Source organism: Salmo salar, chromosome 10 (assembly GCF_965601325.2).
Source record: "Salmo salar chromosome 10, fSalSal1, whole genome shotgun sequence".
In the NCBI taxonomy this organism is placed as follows: domain Eukaryota; kingdom Metazoa; phylum Chordata; class Actinopteri; order Salmoniformes; family Salmonidae; genus Salmo; species Salmo salar.
Genome location: NC_138300.1, coordinates 61,003,978 through 61,026,966, shown reverse-complemented (window position 1 = coordinate 61,026,966; position 22,989 = coordinate 61,003,978). Strand labels below are relative to the sequence as shown.

The following is a 22,989-nucleotide window of genomic DNA, read 5'->3' as shown; positions in this document are numbered from 1 at the left end:
ACCCTGAATAGTGCACTGCCCTGTGTGACCTTTTTTTTCCCTCTATTGCTATTCAATGTTCATTCATTTTAGAGAGAATCAAATGGTTGCTCATGCATTAATTTTAGAGAGAATCACATTTTTGCACGTGTATTCATTTTAGAGAGAATTAAATGGCTGCCCATGCATTCATTTTAGAGAATCAAATGGTTGCTCATGCATTAATTTTAGAGAGAATCACATTTTTGCACGTGTATTCATTTTAGAGAGAATTAAATGGCTGCCCATGCATTCATTTTAGAGAATCAAATGGTTGCTCATGCATTCATTTTAGAGTGAATCAAATGGTTGCCCATGCATTCATTTTAGAGTGAATCAAATGGTTGCCCATGCATTCATTTTAGAGAGAATTAAATGGCTGCCCATGTATTCATTTTATCTGTGATCTCTCTGTGTCCAGAGGTGCATTACCTGACTGAGGAGAAGGTGTACGAGATCCTGAGTATCTGCGAGGGGAAGAAGGACTACTCTCCTCTGATCCGAGTCATCGGGAGGATCTTCTCCAGCGCTGACGCTCTGGTGCAGAGCTTCAGGAAAGACAAGGAACAACACCCCAACACCAAGGAGCAGCGCAAGACCCACCAGGCCAAAGATGAGGACAAGGACGAGGATGACAAGGAGAGAACCACGGCCATGGAGCAGGAATCAGAGGAATCGGAGGCCTCGGCGTCCATGGAAGGAGCGACGGGATCGACGGAGAACAGACTGGGTCCTGTCGAGGTCTCTGTGGACATAGAAGCTGTGAGGAGAGTGTACGACAGACTCCTCTCCAACGAGAAGATCGAATCAGCCTTCCTCAACGCCCTGGTCTACCTAACTCCCAACGTAGAGCTGGATCTAACCTATCTAGACGTGTACGACACCAACCCAGACTACCTAAACATCTTCATCATCGTGATGGAGAACAGCAGCCTTCACAGCCCAGAGTACCTGGAGATGGCCATGCCTCTGTTCTGTAAGTGTATGAGTAAACTCCCTCTGCCTGCCCTGGCCAAGCTGACTCGCCTGTGGTCTCAGTACAGTGTAGAGCACATCAGGCGTATGATGGAGACCTTCCAGCAGCTCATCACCTACACGGTAACGTTACATTCTTGATCAGATTAGAGTTTTTTTTTTAAATTTCATTCAGGCTCGCAGTCGACAAGACTGAATTATACAGAATGCACAGTTACATGCTCAATATTCTTTATGCATTTTGTCATTTTTTTTTCTACCTAGCTAGAGTTTGATTCCTCTGTAATGAATAGCGCTAACTCAATCTAAACCAGAAGTGATTTGTCACATGCACAGGATACAGCAGGTGTAAACAGTACAGTGAAATGCTTTTAGCTGTTATACACATTTAAATGTATTATTCTCATTTCTTAAGGTAATCAGCAACGAGTACGACAGCGACAGTCTGGTCAACGATGATGAGTGTGTGGTGGCTGCAGCCAAGTGTCTGAAGGTACTGCCTTGGTCAATCTGATCTGACAGACATGCTCGTTCCATACAAACTATTAGCAATACCTAGGAGTAGAACCAAGGGGTCTATTAGCAATACCTAGGAGTAGAACCAAGGGGTCTATTAGCAATACCTAGGAGTAGATCCAAGGGGCCTATTAGCAATACCTAGGAGTAGAACCATGGCCTATTAGCAATACCTAGGAGTAGAACCATGGCCTATTAGCAATACCTAGGAGTAGAACCAAGGTATCTATTAGCAATACCTAGGAGTAGAACCAAGGTCCATTACCTAGGAGTAGAACCAAGGGGACTATTAGCAATACCTAGGAGTAGAACGATGGTCCATTACCTAGGAGTAGAACCAAGGGGTCTATTAGCAATACCTAGGAGTAGACCCAAGGGGTCTATTAGCAATACCTAGGAGTAGAACCAAGGTCTATTAACAATACCTAGGAGTAGAACCAAGGTCTATTAACAATACCTAGGAGTAGAACCAAGGTCTATTAACAATACCTAGGAGTAGAACCAAGGTCTATTAACAATACCTAGGAGTAGAACCAAGGGGTCTATTAGCAATACCTAGGAGTAGAACCAAGGGGTCTATTAGCAATACCTAGGAGTAGAACCAAGGGGTCTATTAGCAATACCTAGGAGTAGAACCAAGGGGTCTATTAGCAATACCTAGGAGTAGAACCAAGGGGTCTATTAGCAATACCTAGGAGTAGAACCAAGGGGTCTATTAGCAATACCTAGGAGTAGAACCAAGGGGTCCATTAGCAGTACCTAGGAGTAGAACCAAGGGGTCCATTAGCAATACCTAGGAGTAGAACCAAGGGGTCCATTAGCAATACCTAGGAGTAGATCCAAGGGGCCTATTAGCAATACCTAGGAGTAGAACCATGGCCTATTAGCAATACCTAGGAGTAGAACCAAGGTCTATTAACAATACCTAGGAGTAGAACCAAGGTCTATTAACAATACCTAGGAGTAGAACCAAGGTCTATTAACAATACCTAGGAGTAGAACCAAGGTCTATTAGCAATACCTAGGAGTAGAACCAAGGGGTCTATTAGCAATACCTAGGAGTAGAACCAAGGGGTCTATTAGCAATACCTAGGAGTAGAACCAAGGGGTCTATTAGCAATACCTAGGAGTAGAACCAAGGGGTCTATTAGCAATACCTAGGAGTAGAACCAAGGGGTCTATTAGCAGTACCTAGGAGTAGAACCAAGGGGTCCATTAGCAATACCTAGGAGTAGAACCAAGGGGTCCATTAGCAATACCTAGGAGTAGAACCAAGGGGTCCATTAGCAATACCTAGGAGTAGAACCAAGGGGTCCATTAGCAATACCTAGGAGTAGAACCAAGGGGTCCATTAGCAATACCTAGGAGTAGAACCAAGGGGTCCATTAGCAATACCTAGGAGTAGAACCAAGGGGTCCATTAGCAATACCTAGGAGTAGAACCAAGGGGCCTATTAACAATACCTAGGAGTAGAACCAAGGGGTCTATTAGCAATACCTAGGAGTAGAACCAAGGGGTCTATTAGCAATACCTAGGAGTAGAACCAAGGGGTCCATTAGCAGTACCTAGGAGTAGAACCAAGGGGTCCATTAGCAATACCTAGGAGTAGAACCAAGGGGTCCATTAGCAATACCTAGGAGTAGATCCAAGGGGCCTATTAGCAATACCTAGGAGTAGAACCATGGCCTATTAGCAATACCTAGGAGTAGAACCAAGGTCTATTAACAATACCTAGGAGTAGAACCAAGGTCTATTAACAATACCTAGGAGTAGAACCAAGGTCTATTAACAATACCTAGGAGTAGAACCAAGGTCTATTAGCAATACCTAGGAGTAGAACCAAGGGGTCTATTAGCAATACCTAGGAGTAGAACCAAGGGGTCTATTAGCAATACCTAGGAGTAGAACCAAGGGGTCTATTAGCAATACCTAGGAGTAGAACCAAGGGGTCTATTAGCAATACCTAGGAGTAGAACCAAGGGGTCTATTAGCAGTACCTAGGAGTAGAACCAAGGGGTCCATTAGCAATACCTAGGAGTAGAACCAAGGGGTCCATTAGCAATACCTAGGAGTAGAACCAAGGGGTCCATTAGCAATACCTAGGAGTAGAACCAAGGGGTCCATTAGCAATACCTAGGAGTAGAACCAAGGGGTCCATTAGCAATACCTAGGAGTAGAACCAAGGGGTCCATTAGCAATACCTAGGAGTAGAACCAAGGGGCCTATTAACAATACCTAGGAGTAGAACCAAGGCTGGGAGCAGAACACTCTCGCCCCACAGCTATGGAACGACTTGCCCTGTCAGGTAAGAGGTACAGAAACAGTCAAGGTTTTTGAAAATGCACCTTTTTAGCCTTTAAACAATGATTTTACTGTCCTTTTAAAGATTTCTGTATTATTTTATATATATTCTTTTAATATTTATATTTTATTGTAGACTTTTTAAAAATTTGATTTAATTTGTATTCTTAAACAATAACAACCATAAAAGAGACAATAAACAGACGACCACGTCAATGCCATCACACCTGCTCAGACTCAGTCTCGCAACTACACCCTCCTCATCACCCTCCTCATCCTTCATCCCCTGGGTCTTTCCCGTGCTTGTACTACTCTATGCCACATGGCTCATTGACCGTTCTATTTTCATCCGTACCTTTTCAATATTTAAAAAGTAATACACTTGATTCATCTACTGTCGTTGTGATGAAGGATCATTTGCTTTCCAGTTTGAAAAAAATATATAAAAATCATTGACGAGAAAAGTATGAGCCACCCGATTTTGGGTATCTCACCGCATCAATTAGAAGCCACCCGATTGGGTATCTGTCTTGGGGAAAAAAACTGTAAAGCGTTTTGCAATTATTTTTTTTTTAAATGCATGTTAAATAAAGTTTGATTCTATTTGAAGCTGGTGTTCTACGCCAATGTCCTGGGAGGAGACTTGGATACGGGTCATAATGAGGAGGAGGAGCCTGCATCAGAGTCCAGCGAGCTCACCCTGCAGGAGCTCCTGGGGGAGGAGAGGAGTAACAAGAAGGGGCCTCGGGTCGACCCTTTGGAGAAGGTGAGACGACCACAATGGGCCCCGGTCTTCCGTGGCTCAGTTGGTAGAGCATGGTGTTTGTAACGCCAGGGTTGTGGGTTCGATTCCCACGGGGGGGGGCCAGTACAAAAAAAGAAATGTATGCACTCAAGTCGCTCTGGATAACCTCTATGGGCTAGGTGGGACGCTAGCGTCCCCCCCGTGGTGCACTCCATCAACAGCAGGTGCATTTCAAGAGCGGCAAATTTGAATCCAAATAAATGTCAAAATTCAAATTTTTCAAACATACAACTATTTTACACCCTTTGAAAGATAAACATCTCCTTAATCTAACCACGTTTTACGATTTCAAAAAGGTTTTACGGCGAAAGCATAAATTTAGAGTATGTTAGGACAGTACATTTACAAGAGTTGTGTGTAATGTTTTGTCAATTCAAAGACAGGGTCACCAAAACCATAAAACCAGCTAAAATGATGCACTAACCTTTTACAATCTCCATCAGATGACACTCCTAGGACATTATGTTAGACAATGCATGCATTTTTAGTTCTATCAAGTTCATATTTATATCCAAAAACAGCGTTTTACTATGGCATTGATGTTGAGGAAATCGTTTCCCTCCAATAACCGGCAGTCAAGTCAACACCACAAATTAAATAATTAAAATTAGAAAACATTGGTAAAATATTATATTGTCATTTAAAGAATTATAGATTTACATCTCTTGAACGCAATCAACTTGCCAGATTTAAAAATAACCTTACTGGGAAATCACACTTTGCAATAATCTGAGCACTGCGCCCAGAAAAATACGCGTTGCGATACAGACTAGACGTCATGTTGGGGAGATCTAAAATCGAAAATACTATGTAAATAATCCATTACCTTTGATTCTCTTCATCAGATGTCACTTCCAGGTATCACAGGTCCATAACGAATGTAGTTTTGTTCAAAAAAGCTCATCATTTATGTCCAAAAATCTCCGTCTTGTTAGCACATGATCTAAGCCAGCCGGACTTCTCGTCATGAACGAGGGGAAAAAAATATATTTACGTTCGTTCAAACATGTCAAACGTTGTATAGCATAAATCATTAGGGACTTTTTTAACCAGAACATGAATAATATTCAAGGTGGACGAATGCATACTCTTTTATAACGTATTGGAACGAGGGTACCCAACATGAACTCGCGCGCCAGGTGTCTAATGGGCCATCATCGTTCCATGGCTCTTGTTCGGTCAGATCTCCCTCCAGAAGACTCAAAACACTTTGTAAAGGCTGGTGACATCTAGTGGAAGCAATAGGAAGTGCCAAAATATTCCTCAGCCCCTGTGTTTTTCAATGGGATAGGTTTAAAGGTAATACAACACATCAGGTATCCACTTCCTGTCAGAAAATGTCTCAGGGTTTTGCCTGCCAAATGAGTTCTGTTATACTCACAGACACCATTCAAACAGTTTTAGAAACTTTAGAGTGTTTTCTATCCATATATAATAAGTATATGCATATTCTAGTTACTGGGTAGGATTAGTAACCAGATTAAATCGGGTGCATTTTTTTTATCCAGCCGTGCAAATACTGCCCCCTAGCCCTAACAGGATAAGAGCGTCTGCTAAATGACTAAAATGTAAATGTAAAAAATGTAAATATGTTGTTCAAGTTTCTGCGTTATCCAGATTTAAATACTTTTTTTGATTTTCAAATCGAATCGTTTTGAAAAGGAGCTGGGCGTCAGGACCCTGGACTGCAGACGACCCCTCATCCCCTTCGAGGAGTTTGTCAACGAACCGTTGAATGATGTTCTAGAGATGGACAAGGACTTTACCTTCTTCAAGGTGGACTCGGAGAGTAAGTTCTCCTTCCAGAGCTGTCCCTTCGTCCTCAACGCCTGCACCAAGAGCCTGGGTCTGTACTACGACAACCGCATCAGCATGTACAGCGAGAGGAGGATCACAGCGCTCTACAGCCTGGTACAAGGACAGCAGCTCAACCCGTACCTCAGGCTCAAAGTACGGCGAGACCACATCATCGACGACGCCCTCGTCAGGGTGAGTCACAAACGACACACACACACACAAACGACACACACACACAGACACACAAACGACACACCACAGACAGACAGACAGACAGACAGACAGACAGACAGACACACAGACACACAGACACACAGACACACAGACACACAGACACACAGACACACAGACACACAGACACACACACAACACAGACACACACACAACACAGACACACACACAACACAGACACACACACAACACAGACACACACACAACACAGACACAGACACAACACAGACACAGACACAACACAGACACAGACACACACACACACACACACAGACACTTGTTGGTGTAATGTTGAAGGGGAACAGCACCTGCTGATTTGGCCTTGTTTTTTGGTTTGCTCCTCATGAAATGCTGGCGGCCATGACAGAAGCCAAACGGGAGTTGGCTTGGGGGTGTGGTTTTGATGTGGGTGTGTCCTTGCCACCACCAAGACACACCCATCTGTCAGAACCTTGTTCTCAGCGGTTTCCTCTCCACTCGTTCACAACAAACAAAACCTCCTGCAGGTTGAGCTCAATAACTACAGGCAGATGTACAGTGAGATGCCAGAGGAAGCGTTTAGTAAGTCAGTAGTCTACAGAGTAATATAAGAAGAATGCAATTCCTACATGTATGTAGATATTATAAACAAAGTGTTTTTGATAACTTTAAAAAAATGTAGTAACAGGTCCGTGTAGAATAAACAACCCTTTACATAATACCTTAGAAGCAGTGTTCTTCCTGTGTGATGCCCCGTATATAACAGGAGTTCTCTGATCCTGGTCCAGAATACACAGGGTTTTTCCCTCCCCATATGGACTGATACCTGATCCTGGTCCAGAATACCCAGGGTTTCTCCATCCCCATATTGACTGATACCTGATCCTGGTTCAGAATACACAGGGTTTCTCCCTCCCCATATTGACTGATACCTGATCCTGGTCCAGAATACACAGGGTTTCTCCCTCCCCATATTGACTGATACCTGATCCTGGTCCAGAATACACAGGGTTTCTCCCTCCCCATATTGACTGATACCTGATCCTGGTCCAGAATACACAGGATTTCTCCCTCCCCATATTGACTGATCCTGGTTCAGAATACCCAGGGTTTCTCCCTCCCCATATTGACTGTTACCTGATCCTGGTCCAGAATACACAGGGTTTCTCCCTCCCCATATTGACTGATACCTGATCCTGGTCCAGAATACACAGGGTTTCTCCCTCCCCATATTGACTGATACCTGATCCAGAATACACAGGGTTTCTCCCTCCCCATATTGACTGATCCTGGTTCAGAATACACAGGGTTTCTCCCTCCCCATATTGACTGATGTCATTCAATAATAAAACATTTAAAAAAAGACAATACAAGTAAAAGTTGTGTCTAGTAAAATTTTAATCCAGAGTGCCAAGTCTCTCTCCATTCAGAGACGTCAGTATCAAGCCTGTCTGTCTGGACTTCATACATGTTTCTGTGAACACATACACACACACACACATAAAAACGTTTCTATTACCAATGGCATTTAGGATAGGTAGTACTGTATCTGACGCGCAAACTAAACTTACCCAATTATGGTCTCCCCATCAAACGACCGAGGCTGGCGTCTGACAAAAGCAGTCTACAGTCCTCTCCATCTGTAGATATAGGCAGAGTTGAGACAGAGTTCATCAGTGACACGATGGAATGAAAAGGGTGTTGCTATTATTACCAGCAGCATAGCACCCTGCATACCACTGCTGGCTTGCTTCTGAAGCTAAGCAGGGTTGGTCCTGGTCAGTCCCTGGATGGGAGACCAGATGCTGCTGGAAGTGGTGTTGGAGGGCCTGTAGGAGGCACACTTTCCTCTGGTCTAAAAAATATCCCAATGCCCCAGGGCAGGAATTGGGGACACTGCCCTGTGTAGGGTGCTGTCTTTTGGATGGGATGTTAAATGGGTGTCCTGACTCTCTGAGGTCATTAAAGATCCCATTGCACTTATCGTAAAAGTAGGGGGTGTTAATCCCGGTCTCCTGGCTAAATTCCCAATCTGGCCCTCAAAACCATCACGGTCACCTAATCATCCCCAGCTTCCAATTGGCTCATTCCTCCTCCTCCTCTCCCCTGTAACTATTCCCCAGGTTGTTGCTGTAAATGAGAATGTGTTCTCAGTCAACTTACCTGGTAAAATAAAATAAATAAATTACTGTACTGTATTATTAGTAATCACCTTCAGTTCCACATTGCGGATATGTTGAGTGCCTGGTCTCTCTCCATTCATAGACGTCAGTATCTAGCCTGTCTGTCAGAGTGCCTGGTCTCTGTCCATTCAGAGACATCAGTATCTAGCCTGTCTGTCAGAGTGCCTGGTCTCTGTCCATTCAGAGACGTCAGTATCAAGCCTGTCTGTCGGTGAGGACTCCGTCACATCTTACAAGTCTCCATGTGAACTATCTAGCTAAAGAGAGAGGTGGTGGCAGATGACGTGGTAGGCACAGCTTGTCCCATCATTTAATCATTGAGGATTAGCTGATAACTGCTGAAAAACAAACATTCTTGGTAATATAGAGAAACTTGAACTATTTATTGATCAGCATTTTGATACGCTCGAAAAAGAATTGGATACGTTGAGGCGAACGAGAAGACCTTTCCTCTGTGAGCGAAACAACTGAAGGGAAGCCGCCGTCTAAACTGTAACACTGGAGGAAGACATTTTATAACTATGTCTCCAGAAGATAGAGAATTGTTTACAAGCATGAGAGAGCAGTTAAAAAAAACCTGGATCTATTGCCTGGGCTGCTGGGGGAGGTTGAGGCCTTATAAAACAGGAATGGATTACAGTAATAAAATGATGGAAGAAATACGAGCGGAAAATAAGATCTTGGAAACTAGGACTACATGTCTCTGCTGGTAGGAATATAACAGGATATAATGAGGAATATAACAGGATATAATGAGGACTACATGAAATATGTCTCTCTGCTGATAGGAATATAACAGGATATAATGAGGACTACATGTCTCTGCGGATAGGAATATAACAGGAGATAATGAGGACTACATGTCTCTGCTGATAGGAATATAACAGGAGATAATGAGGACTGCATGTCTCTGCTGATAGGAATATAACAGGATATAATGAGGACTACGTGTCTCTCTGCTGATAGGAATATAACAGGATATAATGAGGACTATATGTCTCTCTGCTGATAGGAATATAACAGGATATAATCAGGACTACATGTCTCTCTGCTGATAGGAATATAACAGGATATAATGAGGACTACATGTCTCTCTGCTGATAGGAATATAACAGGATATAATGAGGACCTCATGAAATATGTCTCTCTGCTGATAGGAATATAACAGGATATAATGAGAACTGCATGTCTCTGCTGGTAGGAATATAACAGGATAGAATGAGGACTGCATGTCTCTCTGCTGATAGGAATATAACAGGATATAATGAGGACTACATGAAATACAGTGCCTTCGTAAAGGATTCAGACCCATTGACTTTTTCCACATTTTGTTAGGTTACAGCCTTATTCTAAATTTGATTAAATCATATATTTCCCTCTCATCAATCTACACACATTACCCCAAAATGACAAAGCAAAACCTGTGTTTTAGACATTTTTGGTAATTTATTAAAAATAGAAAACTGATATCACATTTCCATAAGTATTCAAACCCTTTACTCAGTACTTTGTTGAAGCACCTTTGGCAGTGATTACATCCTCCAGTCTTCTAGTGTATGACACTACAAGCTTGGCATACCTGTATTTGGGGAGTTTCAGTTTGTCAGTGATGTGTAAACCGAGGAACTTAAAACTTTCCACCTTCTCAACTGCTGTCCCTTCGATGTGGATAAGGGGGTGCTCCCTCTGCTGTTTCCTGAAGTCCACGATCAGCTCCTTTGTTTTGTTGACGTTGAGTGAGAGGTTGTTTTCCAGACACCTCACTCCGAGGGCCCTCACCTCCTCCCTGTTGGCCGTCTCGTCGTTGTTGGTAATCAAGCCCATTACTGTTGTGTCGTCTGGAAACTTGATGATTGAGTTGGAGGCGTGCATGGCCACGCAGTCATTGTTGAACAGGAAGTACAGGAGGGGCCTGAGCACGCACCCTTGTGGGGCCCCAGTGTTGAGGGTCAGCGAAGTGGAGATGTTGTTTCCTACCTTGACCACCTGGGGGCAACCTTTCAAAAGTCCAGGACCCAATTGCCCAGGGCGGGGTTGTGACCCAGGGCCTCCAGCTTGATGATGAGCTTGGAGGGTACTATGGTGTTGAATGCTGAGCTGTAGTCAATGAACAGCATTCTTACATTGGTATTCCTTTTGTTCAGATGGGACAGGGAAGTTTGAAGGCGATTGCATCGTCTGTAGACCTGTTGGGGCGGTATGCAAATTGAAGTGGGTCTAGGGTATCAGGTAAGGTGGAGGTGATATGATCTTTGACTAGTCTCTCAAAGCACTTCATGATGACAGAAGTGAGTGCTACGAGGTGGTAGTCATTTAGTTCAGTTATAGGGAGCGAATGAATATGTCCGTAAACACACCAGCCAGAGGATGCAGCTAGGGATGCCGTCTGAGCCAGCAACCTTGCGAGGGTTAACACGTTTAAATGTTTTACTCACTTCGGCCATGGAGAAGGAGGGGGGGGGGGGGCGCAGTCCTTGTTAGCGAGCCGCGATGGTGGCACTCTATTATCCTCAAAGCGGGCAAAGAAAGTGTTTAGTTTGTCTGGAAGCTTGACGTCGGTGTTTAGTTTGTCCGTGACGTGTCTGGTTTTCTTTTTATAGTCCGTGATTTCCTGAAGACCCTTGCCACATACAACTCATCCAGAACGCCGCAGCCCGTCTGGTGTTCAACCTTCCCAAGTTCTCTCACGTCACCCCGCTCCTCAGCTCTCTCCACTGGCTTCCAGTCGAAGCTCGCATCCGCTACAAGACCATGGTGCTTGCCTACGGAGCTGTGAGGGGAACGGCACCTCCGTACCTTCAGGCTCTGATCAGGCCCTACACCCAAACAAGGGCACTCCGTTCATCCACCTCTGGCCTGCTCGCCTCCCTACCTCTGAGGAAGCACAGTTCCCGCTCAGCCCAGTCAAAACTGTTCGCTGCTCTGGCACCCCAATGGTGGAACAAGCTCCCTCACGACGCCAGGACAGCGGAGTCAATCACCACCTTCCGGAGACACCTGAAACCCCACCTCTTCAAGGAATACCTGGGATAGGATAAAGTAATCCTTCTAACCCCCCCTTAAAAGATTTAGATGCACTATTGTAAAGTGGTTGTTCCACTGGATATTATAGGTGAATGCACCAATTTGTAAGTCGCTCTGGATAAGAGCGTCTGCTAAATGACTAAAATGTAAAATAAAATGTATGTCTTGTGTCTGAGCCGTTGAATTGCGACTCCACAAGGTCCCTGTACCGGCGTTTCGCTTGTTTGAATAACTACACTGTTTATATTTAGCCATATTCCCAGACCTCTTTCTGTTAAACGCAGTGGTTCGCGCTTTCAGTTTTGCGTGAATGCCGCAAATACAGCAACTGTTTCTGGTTAGGGTAGGTTTTAATAGTCAGTGGGTCCAACATCTCCAATGCACTTCTTTATAAACTCACTCACCGAGTCAGCGTATAGGTCAATGTTGTTCTCTGAGGCTGTCTGGGAACATATTCCAGTCCGCGTGATCAAAACAATCTTGAAGCGTTGCTTCCGATTAGTCAGACCAGCGTTGAATGGTTCTCGTCACTGGTACATCCTGTTTGATTTTCTGCCTATATGATGGTAGGAGCAAGATGGCATTGTGGTCGGATTTGTCGAAGCGAGGGCGGGGGAGGGCTTTGTATGCATCGCGGAAGTTAGAGTAGCAGAAAGTGTGCCTTTCAGGTCTCTCCAGAGATGTTCGATCGGGTTCAAGTCCGGGCTCTGGCTAGGCCACTCAAGGACATTCAGAGACTTGTCCCGAAGCCACTCCTGCGTTGTCTTGCCGGTGTACTTAGGGTCGTTGTCCTGTTGGAAGGTGAAACTTCGCCCCAGTCTGAGGTCCTGAGCGCTCTGGAGCAGGTTTTCATCAAGGATCTCTCTGTACTTTGCTCCATTCATCTTTCCCTTGATCCTGACTAGTCTCCCAGTCCTTACCGCTGAAAAACATCCCCACAGCATGATGCTTCCACCACCATGATTCACCGTAGGGATGGTGCCAGGTTTCCTCTACATGTGACGCTTGGCATTCAGGCCAAAGAGTTCAATCTTGGTTTCATCAGACCAGATCATTTTGTTTCTCATGATCTGAGAAACTCCAAGCAGGTTGTTATGTGCCTTTTACTGAGGAGTGGCTTCTGTCTGGCCACTTTACCATAAAGGCCTGATTGGTGGAGTGCTGCAGAGATGGTTGTCCTTCTGGAAGGTTCTCGCATCTCCACAGAGGCACTCTGGAGCTCTGTCAATGACCATTGGGTTTGTGGTCACCTCCCTGACCAAGGCCCTTCTCCCCCAATTGCTCAGTTTGGCTGGGCGGCCAGCTCTAGGAAGAGTCTTGGTTAAGAATCAAGTTGATGAGGACAAAAGTAATTTAATCCATTTTAGAATAAGGCTGTAATATCAAATTGTTCAAATCTTCTGAAACTCATCAGTCTATTCTTGTTCTGAGAAATTAAGGCTATTCCATGCGAGAAATTGCCAAGAAACTGAAGATCTCGTACAAAGCTGTGTACTACTCCCTTCACAGAGCAGCGCAAACTGGCTCTAGAAGAGTGAGAGGCCCTGGTGCATAACTGAGCAAGAGGACAAGTACATTACAGTTTCTAGTTTGAGAATCAGACACCTCACAAGTCCTCAACTGGCAGCTTCATTAAATAGTACCGGCAAAACACCAGTCTCAACGTCAACAGTAAAGAGGCGACTCCGGGATGCTGGGCATAGTTGCAAAGAAAAAGCCATATCTCAGACTGGCCAATAAAAAGAAAAGATTAAGATGGGCAAAAGAACACAGACACTGGTCAGATGTATAAAATGCTCGACAAGTCTCCAACAAGTCAGTTCGTCAAATTTCTGTCCTGCTAGAGCTGCCCCGGTCAACTGTAAATGCTGTTATTGTGAAGTGAAAACGTCTAGGAGCAACAACGGCTCAGCCGCGAATTGGTAGGCCACACAAGCTCACAGAACGGGACCGCTGAGTGCTTAAGCGCGTAGTGCGTGAAAATTGCCTCTCCTCGATTGCAACACTCACTTCCGAGTTCCAAACTGCCTCTGGAAGAAACGTCAGCACAATAACTGTTCTGTCGGGAGCTTCATGAAATGGGTTTGCATGGCCGAGCAGCCGCACACAAGCCTAAGATCACCATGCACATTGCCAAGCGTCGGCTGGAGTGGTGTAAAGCTAGCCACCATTGGACTATGGAGCAGTGGAAATGCATTCTCTGGAGTGATGAATCACGCTTTACCATCTGGCAGTCCAACGGAAGAATCTAGGTTCGGCGGATGCCAGGAGAACGCTACTTGCCCGAATGCGTAGTGCCAACTGTAAAGTTTGGTGGAGGAGGAATAATGGTCTGGGGCTGTTTTTCATTGTTTGGGCTAGGCCTCTTCGTTCCAGTGAAGAGAAATCTTAACGCTACAGCATACAATGACATTCTAGACGATTCTGTGCTTCCAACTTTGTGGCAACAGATTGGGGAAGGCCAGTTCCTGTTTCAGCATGACAATGCCCCTGTGCACAAAGCGAGGTCCATACAGAAATAGTTTGTTAAGATCGCTGTGGAAGAACTTGATTGGCCTGCACAGAGCCTTGACCTCAACCCCATCGAACACCTTTGGGGTGAATTGGATCGCAGACTGTGAGCCAGGCCTAAATCGCCCAACATCAGTGCCCGACCTCACTAATGTTCTTGTGGCTGAATGGAAGCTAGTCCCCGCAGCAATGTTCCAACATCTAGTGGAAAGCCTTCCCAGAAAAGTTTAGGCTGTTATAGCTGTAAAAGGGGGGGGGACAAACTCCATATTAATGCCCCATGATTTTGGAATGAGATATTGGACGAGCAGGTGTTCCACATACACCTCATGACCAAAAAAGTATCTTTCTGTTTCTCCTAACCTGCTTTCTGTGTCCTACAGTTAGAGATGATCTCCATGGAGAACCCTGCGGACCTGAGGAAGCAGCTGTTTGTGGAGTTTGAAGGAGAGCAGGGCGTCGACGAAGGAGGAGTGTCTAAAGAGTTTTTCCAGCTTGTCCTTGAGGAGATGTTCAATCCTGATATTGGTGAGATACTCTTCTGCTTTAACATTAGGGAAGAAGACGAGCTCATGACAAGTCTTACTGATCATCTTTGTATTATTCACCAGCAAACTATCAAACTGTCCAACTGTCCTCATGGTGTTTTTATGTTCCTTTTGTTTTTTAGACAGTCACTATAATATAGATTTTTATGGGTCCCAGGACTCTGGCAGACAGTACGAAGTGTTACTGAGTGGACTATCGTGGCTACATAAATAAAAAATTATGAATGAATGAAATGAAATGTGTTCCTTCCGTCAGGCATGTTTACGTATGATGAGTCCACCAAGCTGTTCTGGTACAACCCGTCCTCTCTGGAGAATGAGGCCCAGTTCACCCTGATAGGAATCGTCCTGGGCCTGGCCATCTACAACAACTGCATCCTGGATGTTCACTTTCCCATGGTGGTCTACAGGAAACTGATGGGGAAGAAAGGCACCTATCTGGACCTGGCAGACTCACATCCGGTACTGGAACATATTTCAACGTGTTTCAATGTGATTTGTAACGTCATTAATGTAACATGTTTAAACCTGTTAGATGTGATATAGTAAGTAGCCTTGTGCCAGAACGGCCCGCTGGGCAGGAGCTTATCTCCTGTTTCTGTAGCGTTAGCAGTGGTGGAAAAAGTGCCCAACTATCATACTTGAGTAAAAGTAAAGATACCTTCATAGAAAATGACTCAAGTAAAAGTCAGCCAGTAAAATTTTACTTGAGTAAAAGTATTTGGTTTAAAATATCCTTAAGTATCAAAAGTAAAATGAAATCATTTCAAATTCCTTATATTAAGCCTATTAGATGGCAGCATTTTCTTATTATTTTTTATTTTTTTCATTTACGGAAAGCCTTGGGCACACTCCCAACATTCAGACATAATTTACAAACGAAGAATGTGTGTTTAGTGAGTCCTCCAGATCAGAGGCAGTAGGGATGACCAGGGATGTTCTCTGTTTAGTGAGTCCTCCAGATCAGAGGCAGTAGGGATGACCAGGGATGTTCTCTGTTTAGTGAGTCCTCCAGATCAGAGGCAGTAGGGATGACCAGGGATGTTCTCTGTTTAGTGAGTCCTCCAGATCAGAGGCAGTAGGGATGGACCAGGGATGTTATCTGTTTAGTGAGTCCTCCAGATCAGAGGCAGTAGAGATGACCAGGGATGTTCTCTGTTTAGTGAGTCCTCCAGATCAGAGGCAGTAGGGATGACCAGAGATGTTCTCTGTTTAGTGAGTCCTCCAGATCAGAGGCAGTAGGGATGACCAGGGATGTTTCGTTGATAAATGCGTCAATTTGACTATTTTCCTGTCCTGCTAAGCATTCAAAATTTAACGAGTACTTTTGGGTGTCAATGAATGTAGTAAAAAGTATAATATTTTCTAAAGGAAAGTAAAAGTAGTCAAAAATATAAATAGTAAAGTACAAATACCCCCAAAAACTACTTAAGTAGTACTTTCAAGTATTTTTACTTAAGTACTTTACACCACTGAGTAGCTTGATACAGGTAGGCTAGTTGAGAACAAGTTCTCATTTACAACTGCGACCTGGCCAAGATAAAGTGTATCAATTCGACACATACAACAACACAGAGTTACACATGGAATAAACAAAACATACAGTCAATAATACAGTAGAACAAAATAAAAAGTCTATATACAATGAGTGCAAATGAGGTAAGTTAAGGATATGATATAGGCCAATGTCATTGTTTTAATAGAGTTGCCCATAAGTACAAAAAAAACAACATGTATGCACGCATGACTGTAAGTCACTTTGGATAAAAGCTTCTGCTAAATGTCATTTATTATTATTATTATTATGGATGTGTGTCTTTCCTTTTCAAATCGATTGGATACGTATCTAGATACGTGGGCTCCGATACAATACAGGAACCATACGTTTTAGTTTGAAACGATTCTGTGCGATTCAGTTGGATTTAGAAGAACGAATCGATGCACTAACATTTGCATAACATTTGCATAAACGCATCCATTTTCTTTTCTAAATTCAAATCTGCTGCTGATGGAAGCTCATGAGCTCGGCCTCTCTGAATTGGATCTCTCTGAGCTGACGTGTGTAAATGATGTATAATTCTATACCACCCAACACTCGGTTAGGAGGGGCAATGTTACCTTTTTACCCCCCCCCCCCCACAAATCAAATCAAATTTATTTATATAGCCCTTCGTACATCAGCTGATATCTCAAAGTGCTGTACAGAAACCCAGCCTAAAACCCCAAACAGCAAGCAATGCATGTGAAAGAAGCACGGTGGCTAGGAAAAACTCCATAGAAAGGCCAAAAACCTAGGAAGAAACCTAGAGAGGAACCAGGCTATGAGGGGTGGCCAGTCCTCTTCTGGCTGTGCAGGGTGGATATTATAACAGAACATAGTCAAGATGTTAAAATGTTCATAAATGACCAGCATGGTCAAATAATAATAATCATAGTAGTTGTCGAGGGTGCAACAAGCACGTCCGGTGAACAGGTCAGGGTTCCATAGCCGCAGGCAGAACAGTTGAAACTGGAGCAGCAGCACGGCCAGGTGGACTGGGGACAGCAAGGAGTCATTATGCCAGGTAGTCCTGAGGCATGGTCCTAGGGCTCAGGTCCTCCGAGAGAAAGACAGAAAGAGAGAAAGAGAGAATTAGAGAGAGCATATTTAAATTCACACAGGACACCGGATAAGACAAGAGAAATACTCCAGATGTAACAGACTGACTCTAGCCCCCCGACACATAAACTACTGCAGCATAAATACTGGAGGCTGAGACAGGAGGGATCAGAAGACACACACACACACACACAAACACACACCTTTTAGATCTGAACACACCCACTAATATACACTGCTCAAAAAAATAAAGGGAACACTAAAATAACACATCCTAGATCTGAATGAATGAAATAATCTTATTAAATACTTTTTTCTTTACATAGTTGAATGTGCTGACAACAAAATCACACAAAAATAATCAATGGAAATCCAATTTATCAACCCATGGAGGTCTGGATTTGGAGTCACACTCAAAACTAAAGTGGAAAACCACACTACAGGCTGATCCAACTTTGATGTAATGTCCTTAAAACAAGTCAAAACGAGGCTCAGCAGTGTGTGTGGCCTCCACGTGCCTGTATGACCTCCCTACAACGCCTGGGCATGCTCCTGATGAGGTGGCGGATGGTCTCCTGAGGGATCTCCTCCCAGACCTGGACTAAAGCATCCGCCAACTCCTGGACAGTCTGTGGTGCAACGTGGCGTTGGTGGATGGAGCGAGACATGATGTCCCAGATGTGCTCAATTGGATTCAGGTCTGGGGAACGGGCGGGCCAGTCCATAGCATCAATGCCTTCCTCTTGCAGGAACTGCTGACACACTCCAGCCACATGAGGTCTAGCATTGTCTTGCATTAGGAGGAACCCAGGGCCAACCGCACCAGCATATGATCTCACAAGGGGTCTGAGGATCTCATCTCGGTACCTAATGGCAGTCAGGCCACCTCTGGCGAGCACATGGAGGGCTGTGCGGCCCCCCAAAGAAATGCCACCCCACACCATGACTGACCCACCGCCAAACCGGTCATGCTGGAGGATGTTGCAGGCAGCAGAACGTTCTCCACGGCGTGTCCAGACTGTCACGTCTGTCACATTTGCACAGTGTGAACCTGCTTTCATCTGTGAAGAGCACAGGGCGCCAGTGGCGAATTTGCCAATTTTGGTGTTCTCTGGCAAATGCCAAACGTCCTGCACGGTGTTGGGATGTAAGCACAACCCCCACCTGTGGACATCGGGCCCTCATACCACCCTCATGGAGTCTGTTTCTGACCGTTTGAGCAGACACATGCATATTTGTAGCCTGCTGGAGATCATTTTGCAGGGCTCTGGCAGTGCTCCTCCTTGCACAAAGGCAGAGGACACAGCAAACCTTCTTGCCACAGCTCGCATTGATGTGCCATCCTGGATGAGCTGCACTACCTGAGCCACTTGTGTGGGTTGTAGACTCCGTCTCATGCTACCACTAGAGTGAAAGCACCGCCAGCATTCAAAAGTGACCAAAACATTAGCCAGGAAGCATAGGAACTGAGAAGTGGTCTGTGGTTACCACCTGCAGAACCACTCCTTTATTGGGGGTGTCTTGCTAATTGCCTATAATTTCCACCTGTTGTCTATTCCATTTGCACAACAGCATGTGAAATTTATTGTCAATCAGTGTTGCTTCCTAAGTGGACAGTTTGATTTCACAGAAGTGCGATTGACTTGGAGTTACATTGTGTTGTTTAAGTGTTCCCTTTATTTTTTTGAGCAGTATATTTGTCGTTTTTGCAGATTTAAAGTGTTAGAGCTATATAATGTATCCATATTTTATCTTTAAAAATGAGCTATGACATAGCCAACGAATATATACTCTACCGTTCAAAAGTTTGGGGTTCACTTAGAAATTTACTTCAAAAGAAAAGCTCTCCCCCCCCCCCCCCCCCCCCCCATTAAAATAACATAAAATTGATCAGAAATACAGTGTAGACATTGTTAATGTTGTAAATGACTATTGGAGCTGGAAACGGCAGATTTTTTATGGAATATCTAAATAGGGGTGCAGAGGCCCATTATCAGCAACCATCACTCCTGTGTTCCAATGGCACGTTGTGTTAGCTAATCCAAGTTTATCATTTTAAAAGGCTAATTGATCATTAGAAAACCCATTTGCAATTATGTTAGCACAGCTGAAAACTGTTGTCCTGATTAAAGAAGCAATAAAACTGGCCTTCTTTAGACTAGTTGAGTATCTGGAGCATCAGCATTTGTGGGTTCGATTACAGGCTCAAAATGGCCAGAAACAAAGAACTTTCTTCTGAAACTTGTCAGTCTATTCTTGTTCTGAGAAATGAAGGCTATTCCATGCGAGAAATTGCCAAGATACTGAAGATCTCGTACAACGCTGTGTACTACTCCCTTCACAGAACAGCGCAAACTGGCTCTAACCAGAATAGAAAGAGGAGTGGGAGGCCCCGGTGCACAACTGAGCAAGAGGACAAGTAGATTAGAGTGTCTAGTTTGAGAAACAGACACTTCACAAGTTCTCAACTGGCAGCTTCATTAAATAGTACCCACAAAACACCAGTCTCAACGTCAACAGTGAAGAGGCGACTCCGGGATGCTGGCCTTCTAGGCAGAGTTGCAAAGAAAAAGCCATATCTCAGACTGGCCAATAAAAATAAAAGATTAAGATGGGCAAAAGAACACAGACACTGGACAGAGGAAGATTGGGGAAAAAAGTGTCATGGACAGACGAATCTAAGTTTGAGGTGTTCGGATCACAAAGAAGAACATTCGTGAGACGCAGAGAAAATGAAAAGATGCTGGAGGAGTGTTTGACGCCATCTGTCATCATGGTGGAGGCAATGTGATGGTCTGGGGGTGCTTTGGTGGAGGGAAAGTGGGAGATTTGTACAGGGTAAAAGGGATCTTGAAGAAGGAAGGCTGTCACTCCATTTAGCCAATTTCCTCCTACAACAGGACAATGACCCAAAGCACAGCTCCAAACTTTGCAAGAACTATTTAGGGAAGAAGCAAATCAAATCAAAGTTTATTTGTCACGTGCGCCGAATACAACAGGTGTAGACCTTAAAGTGAAATGCTGAATACAACAGGTGTAGACCTTACAGTGAAATGCTTACTTATAGGCTCTAACCAACAGTGCAAAAAAGGTATTAGGTGAACAATAGGTAAGTAAAGAAATTAAAACAACAGTAAAAAGACAGTGAAAAATAACAGTAGCGAGGCTATATACTGTAGCGAGGCTACATACAGACACCAGTTAGTCAGGCTGATTGAGGTAGTATGTGCATGTAGATCTGGTTAAAGTGACTATGCATATATGCTAAACAGAGAGTAGCAGTAGCGTAAAAGAGGGGTTGGCGGGTGGCGGGACACAATGCAGATAGCCCGGTTAGCCAATGTGTGGGAGCACTCTTTGGTCGGGCCAATTGAGGTATTATGCTGAACAATTAATCAAATGACCACCCGGACTATTTACACTGACCCTCCTCTGACCTGTTGCACCCTCTACAACCACTGTGATTATTATTTCACCAGATAAGATATTCAGATAATAATAATAATAATTACAGTGGTTGTAGAGGGTGCAACAGGTCAGCACCTCAGGAGTAAATGTCAGTTGGCTTTTCATAGCCAATCATTCAGAGGTCGAGACAGCAGAAACTCAAACATTCATTCCGACTTGCTGATGGTAAACCTGAACCATTTTAAATAAAATCTAATCGAAGCCCCGATCAGCATACAGCCTACGTTGGTCAGCGAGCGAAGCTGCTCAGAGTGCCCAGTTTGACTAGGCTATTGAAAGACAGATGTAACAAAATATTAGGTATTTTTGGAAGGTAGAAAGAAAGTAGTTTGAGCATAACGTTTTAGTGAACCGGCAATGCGTAACATTTTGTAACGATTTTCTGACCGACACATGCTACATTTTGGTCGATTTTTGGGGGTCTCACGGACCGATGTACTCATATCTTAAACATTTGAACCGGAAAACGATGCGTATCGGTGAATTGTTACATCTGTTATTAATGAAGGATCACATAATTGCATTCATGTAATCAGTAGAAATAATCCAATTAATCATACTGGTGAGCAAACAGTCTTCCCTGTGGCTCAGTTGGTAGAGCATGGTGTTTGCAACGCCAGCATGGTGTGTGCAACGCCAGGGTTGTGGGTTCGATTCCCACAGGGGGCCAGTACAAAAAAAAAAAAATGAAATAAAATGTATGCATTCACTACTGTAAGTCGCTCTGGATAAGAGCGTCTGCTAAATGACTAAAATGTAAATGTAAAATGCAAACATTTCATAACTTCAGATGGCAGTAAATACATGTTCAAACAACACACTCCAGATAGCAGTTATGCACCCTTTCATAGAAGTAGTAGAAGAAGAAGAAAAACGGACTACTTCAAAATGGAGATGACCTCAATGGCGCTGCCCATGCCCTCACAGATGCCATAACAGGACAGGTACAATGTTGCGTCCTCTAACTATCTCTATGGTTATCTGCCGTCGCAGGTTCTATACCAGAGTCTGAAGGAGCTGCTGGACTATGAAGGAGACGTGGAGGAGGACATGATGATCACCTTCCAGATCTCACAGACTGACCTGTTTGGAGAACCCATCACTTACGACCTGAAGGAAAATGGGGACAAGATACCTGTTACTGCGGACAATAGAAAGGTGAGATGCCTGTTGTCTAGTCTATCACAGGACCACTGAAGTATGTAGTCTATCACAGGACCACTGAAGTATCTAGTCTATCACAGGACCACTGAAGTATCTAGTCTATCACAGGACCACTGAAGTATCTAGTCTATCACAGGACCACTGAAGTATCTAGTCTATCACAGGACCACTGAAGTATCTAGTCTATCACAGGATCACTGACTGAAGTATCTAGTCTATCACAGGATCACTGACTGAAGTATCCAGTCTATCACAGGACCACTGAAGTATCTAGTCTATCACAGGATCACTGACTGAAGTATCTAGTCTATCACAGGACCACTGACTGAAGTATCTAGTGTATCACAGGACCACTGACTGAAGTATCCAGTCTATCCCAGGACCACTGAAGTGAACGATGATGTTGTTTTGACTGGTCCTATCTGTGTTCCTGTGTGATCTCCAGGAGTTTGTCTCTCTGTATGGTGATTACATTCTTAATAAGAGTGTGGAGCGCCAGTTCAAAGCCTTCAGGAGGGGCTTTCAGATGGTCACCAACGAGTCGCCTCTCAAGTGTTTATTTAGACCTGAAGAGGTGGAGCTACTTATCTGTGGAAGCAGGGTAAGTAGGATTTTTGTTAGGATTTTCACTTTAAGCATATGATTTAAAAAAAAAACAGAATACAGATACATGCATATGCAGTGCCTTCATAAAGTATTCACACCCCTTGACTTTTTCCACATTTTGTTGTGTTACATCCTGAATTTAAAATGTATTAAAACAGATTAAAAAAAATAAATTAAATAAAAAATTGTCACTGGCCTACACACAATACCCCATAATTTCAAAGTGGAATAATTTTTTCCCTGAAATTTGTACAAATTAATACA

General features: G+C 43.9%; 1 protein-coding gene and 1 non-coding gene across 6 annotated transcripts in view; both read left to right on the top strand.

Annotated features, from left to right (window-relative positions):
- LOC100194730 (ubiquitin-protein ligase E3A) overlaps positions 1–22,989 on the top strand; it is a 55,598-nt gene that overhangs the window by 9,906 nt on the left and 22,703 nt on the right. For all 5 annotated transcript variants that reach the window (XM_045688001.2, XM_045687998.2, XM_045688000.2 and 2 more), the window contains exons 4-11: positions 440–1,116; positions 1,409–1,486; positions 4,421–4,576; positions 6,278–6,604; positions 14,724–14,868; positions 15,145–15,350; positions 21,949–22,113; positions 22,565–22,720. In XM_045688001.2, coding sequence (XP_045543957.1) covers positions 440–1,116; positions 1,409–1,486; positions 4,421–4,576; positions 6,278–6,604; positions 14,724–14,868; positions 15,145–15,350; positions 21,949–22,113; positions 22,565–22,720 — 1,910 coding nt within the window. The remainder of the gene's footprint in view (positions 1–439; positions 1,117–1,408; positions 1,487–4,420; positions 4,577–6,277; positions 6,605–14,723; positions 14,869–15,144; positions 15,351–21,948; positions 22,114–22,564; positions 22,721–22,989) is intronic.
- Positions 4,596–4,674, top strand: trnat-ugu (transfer RNA threonine (anticodon UGU)). Its single transcript has one exon. It is a non-coding gene; the product is annotated as a tRNA-Thr (tRNA).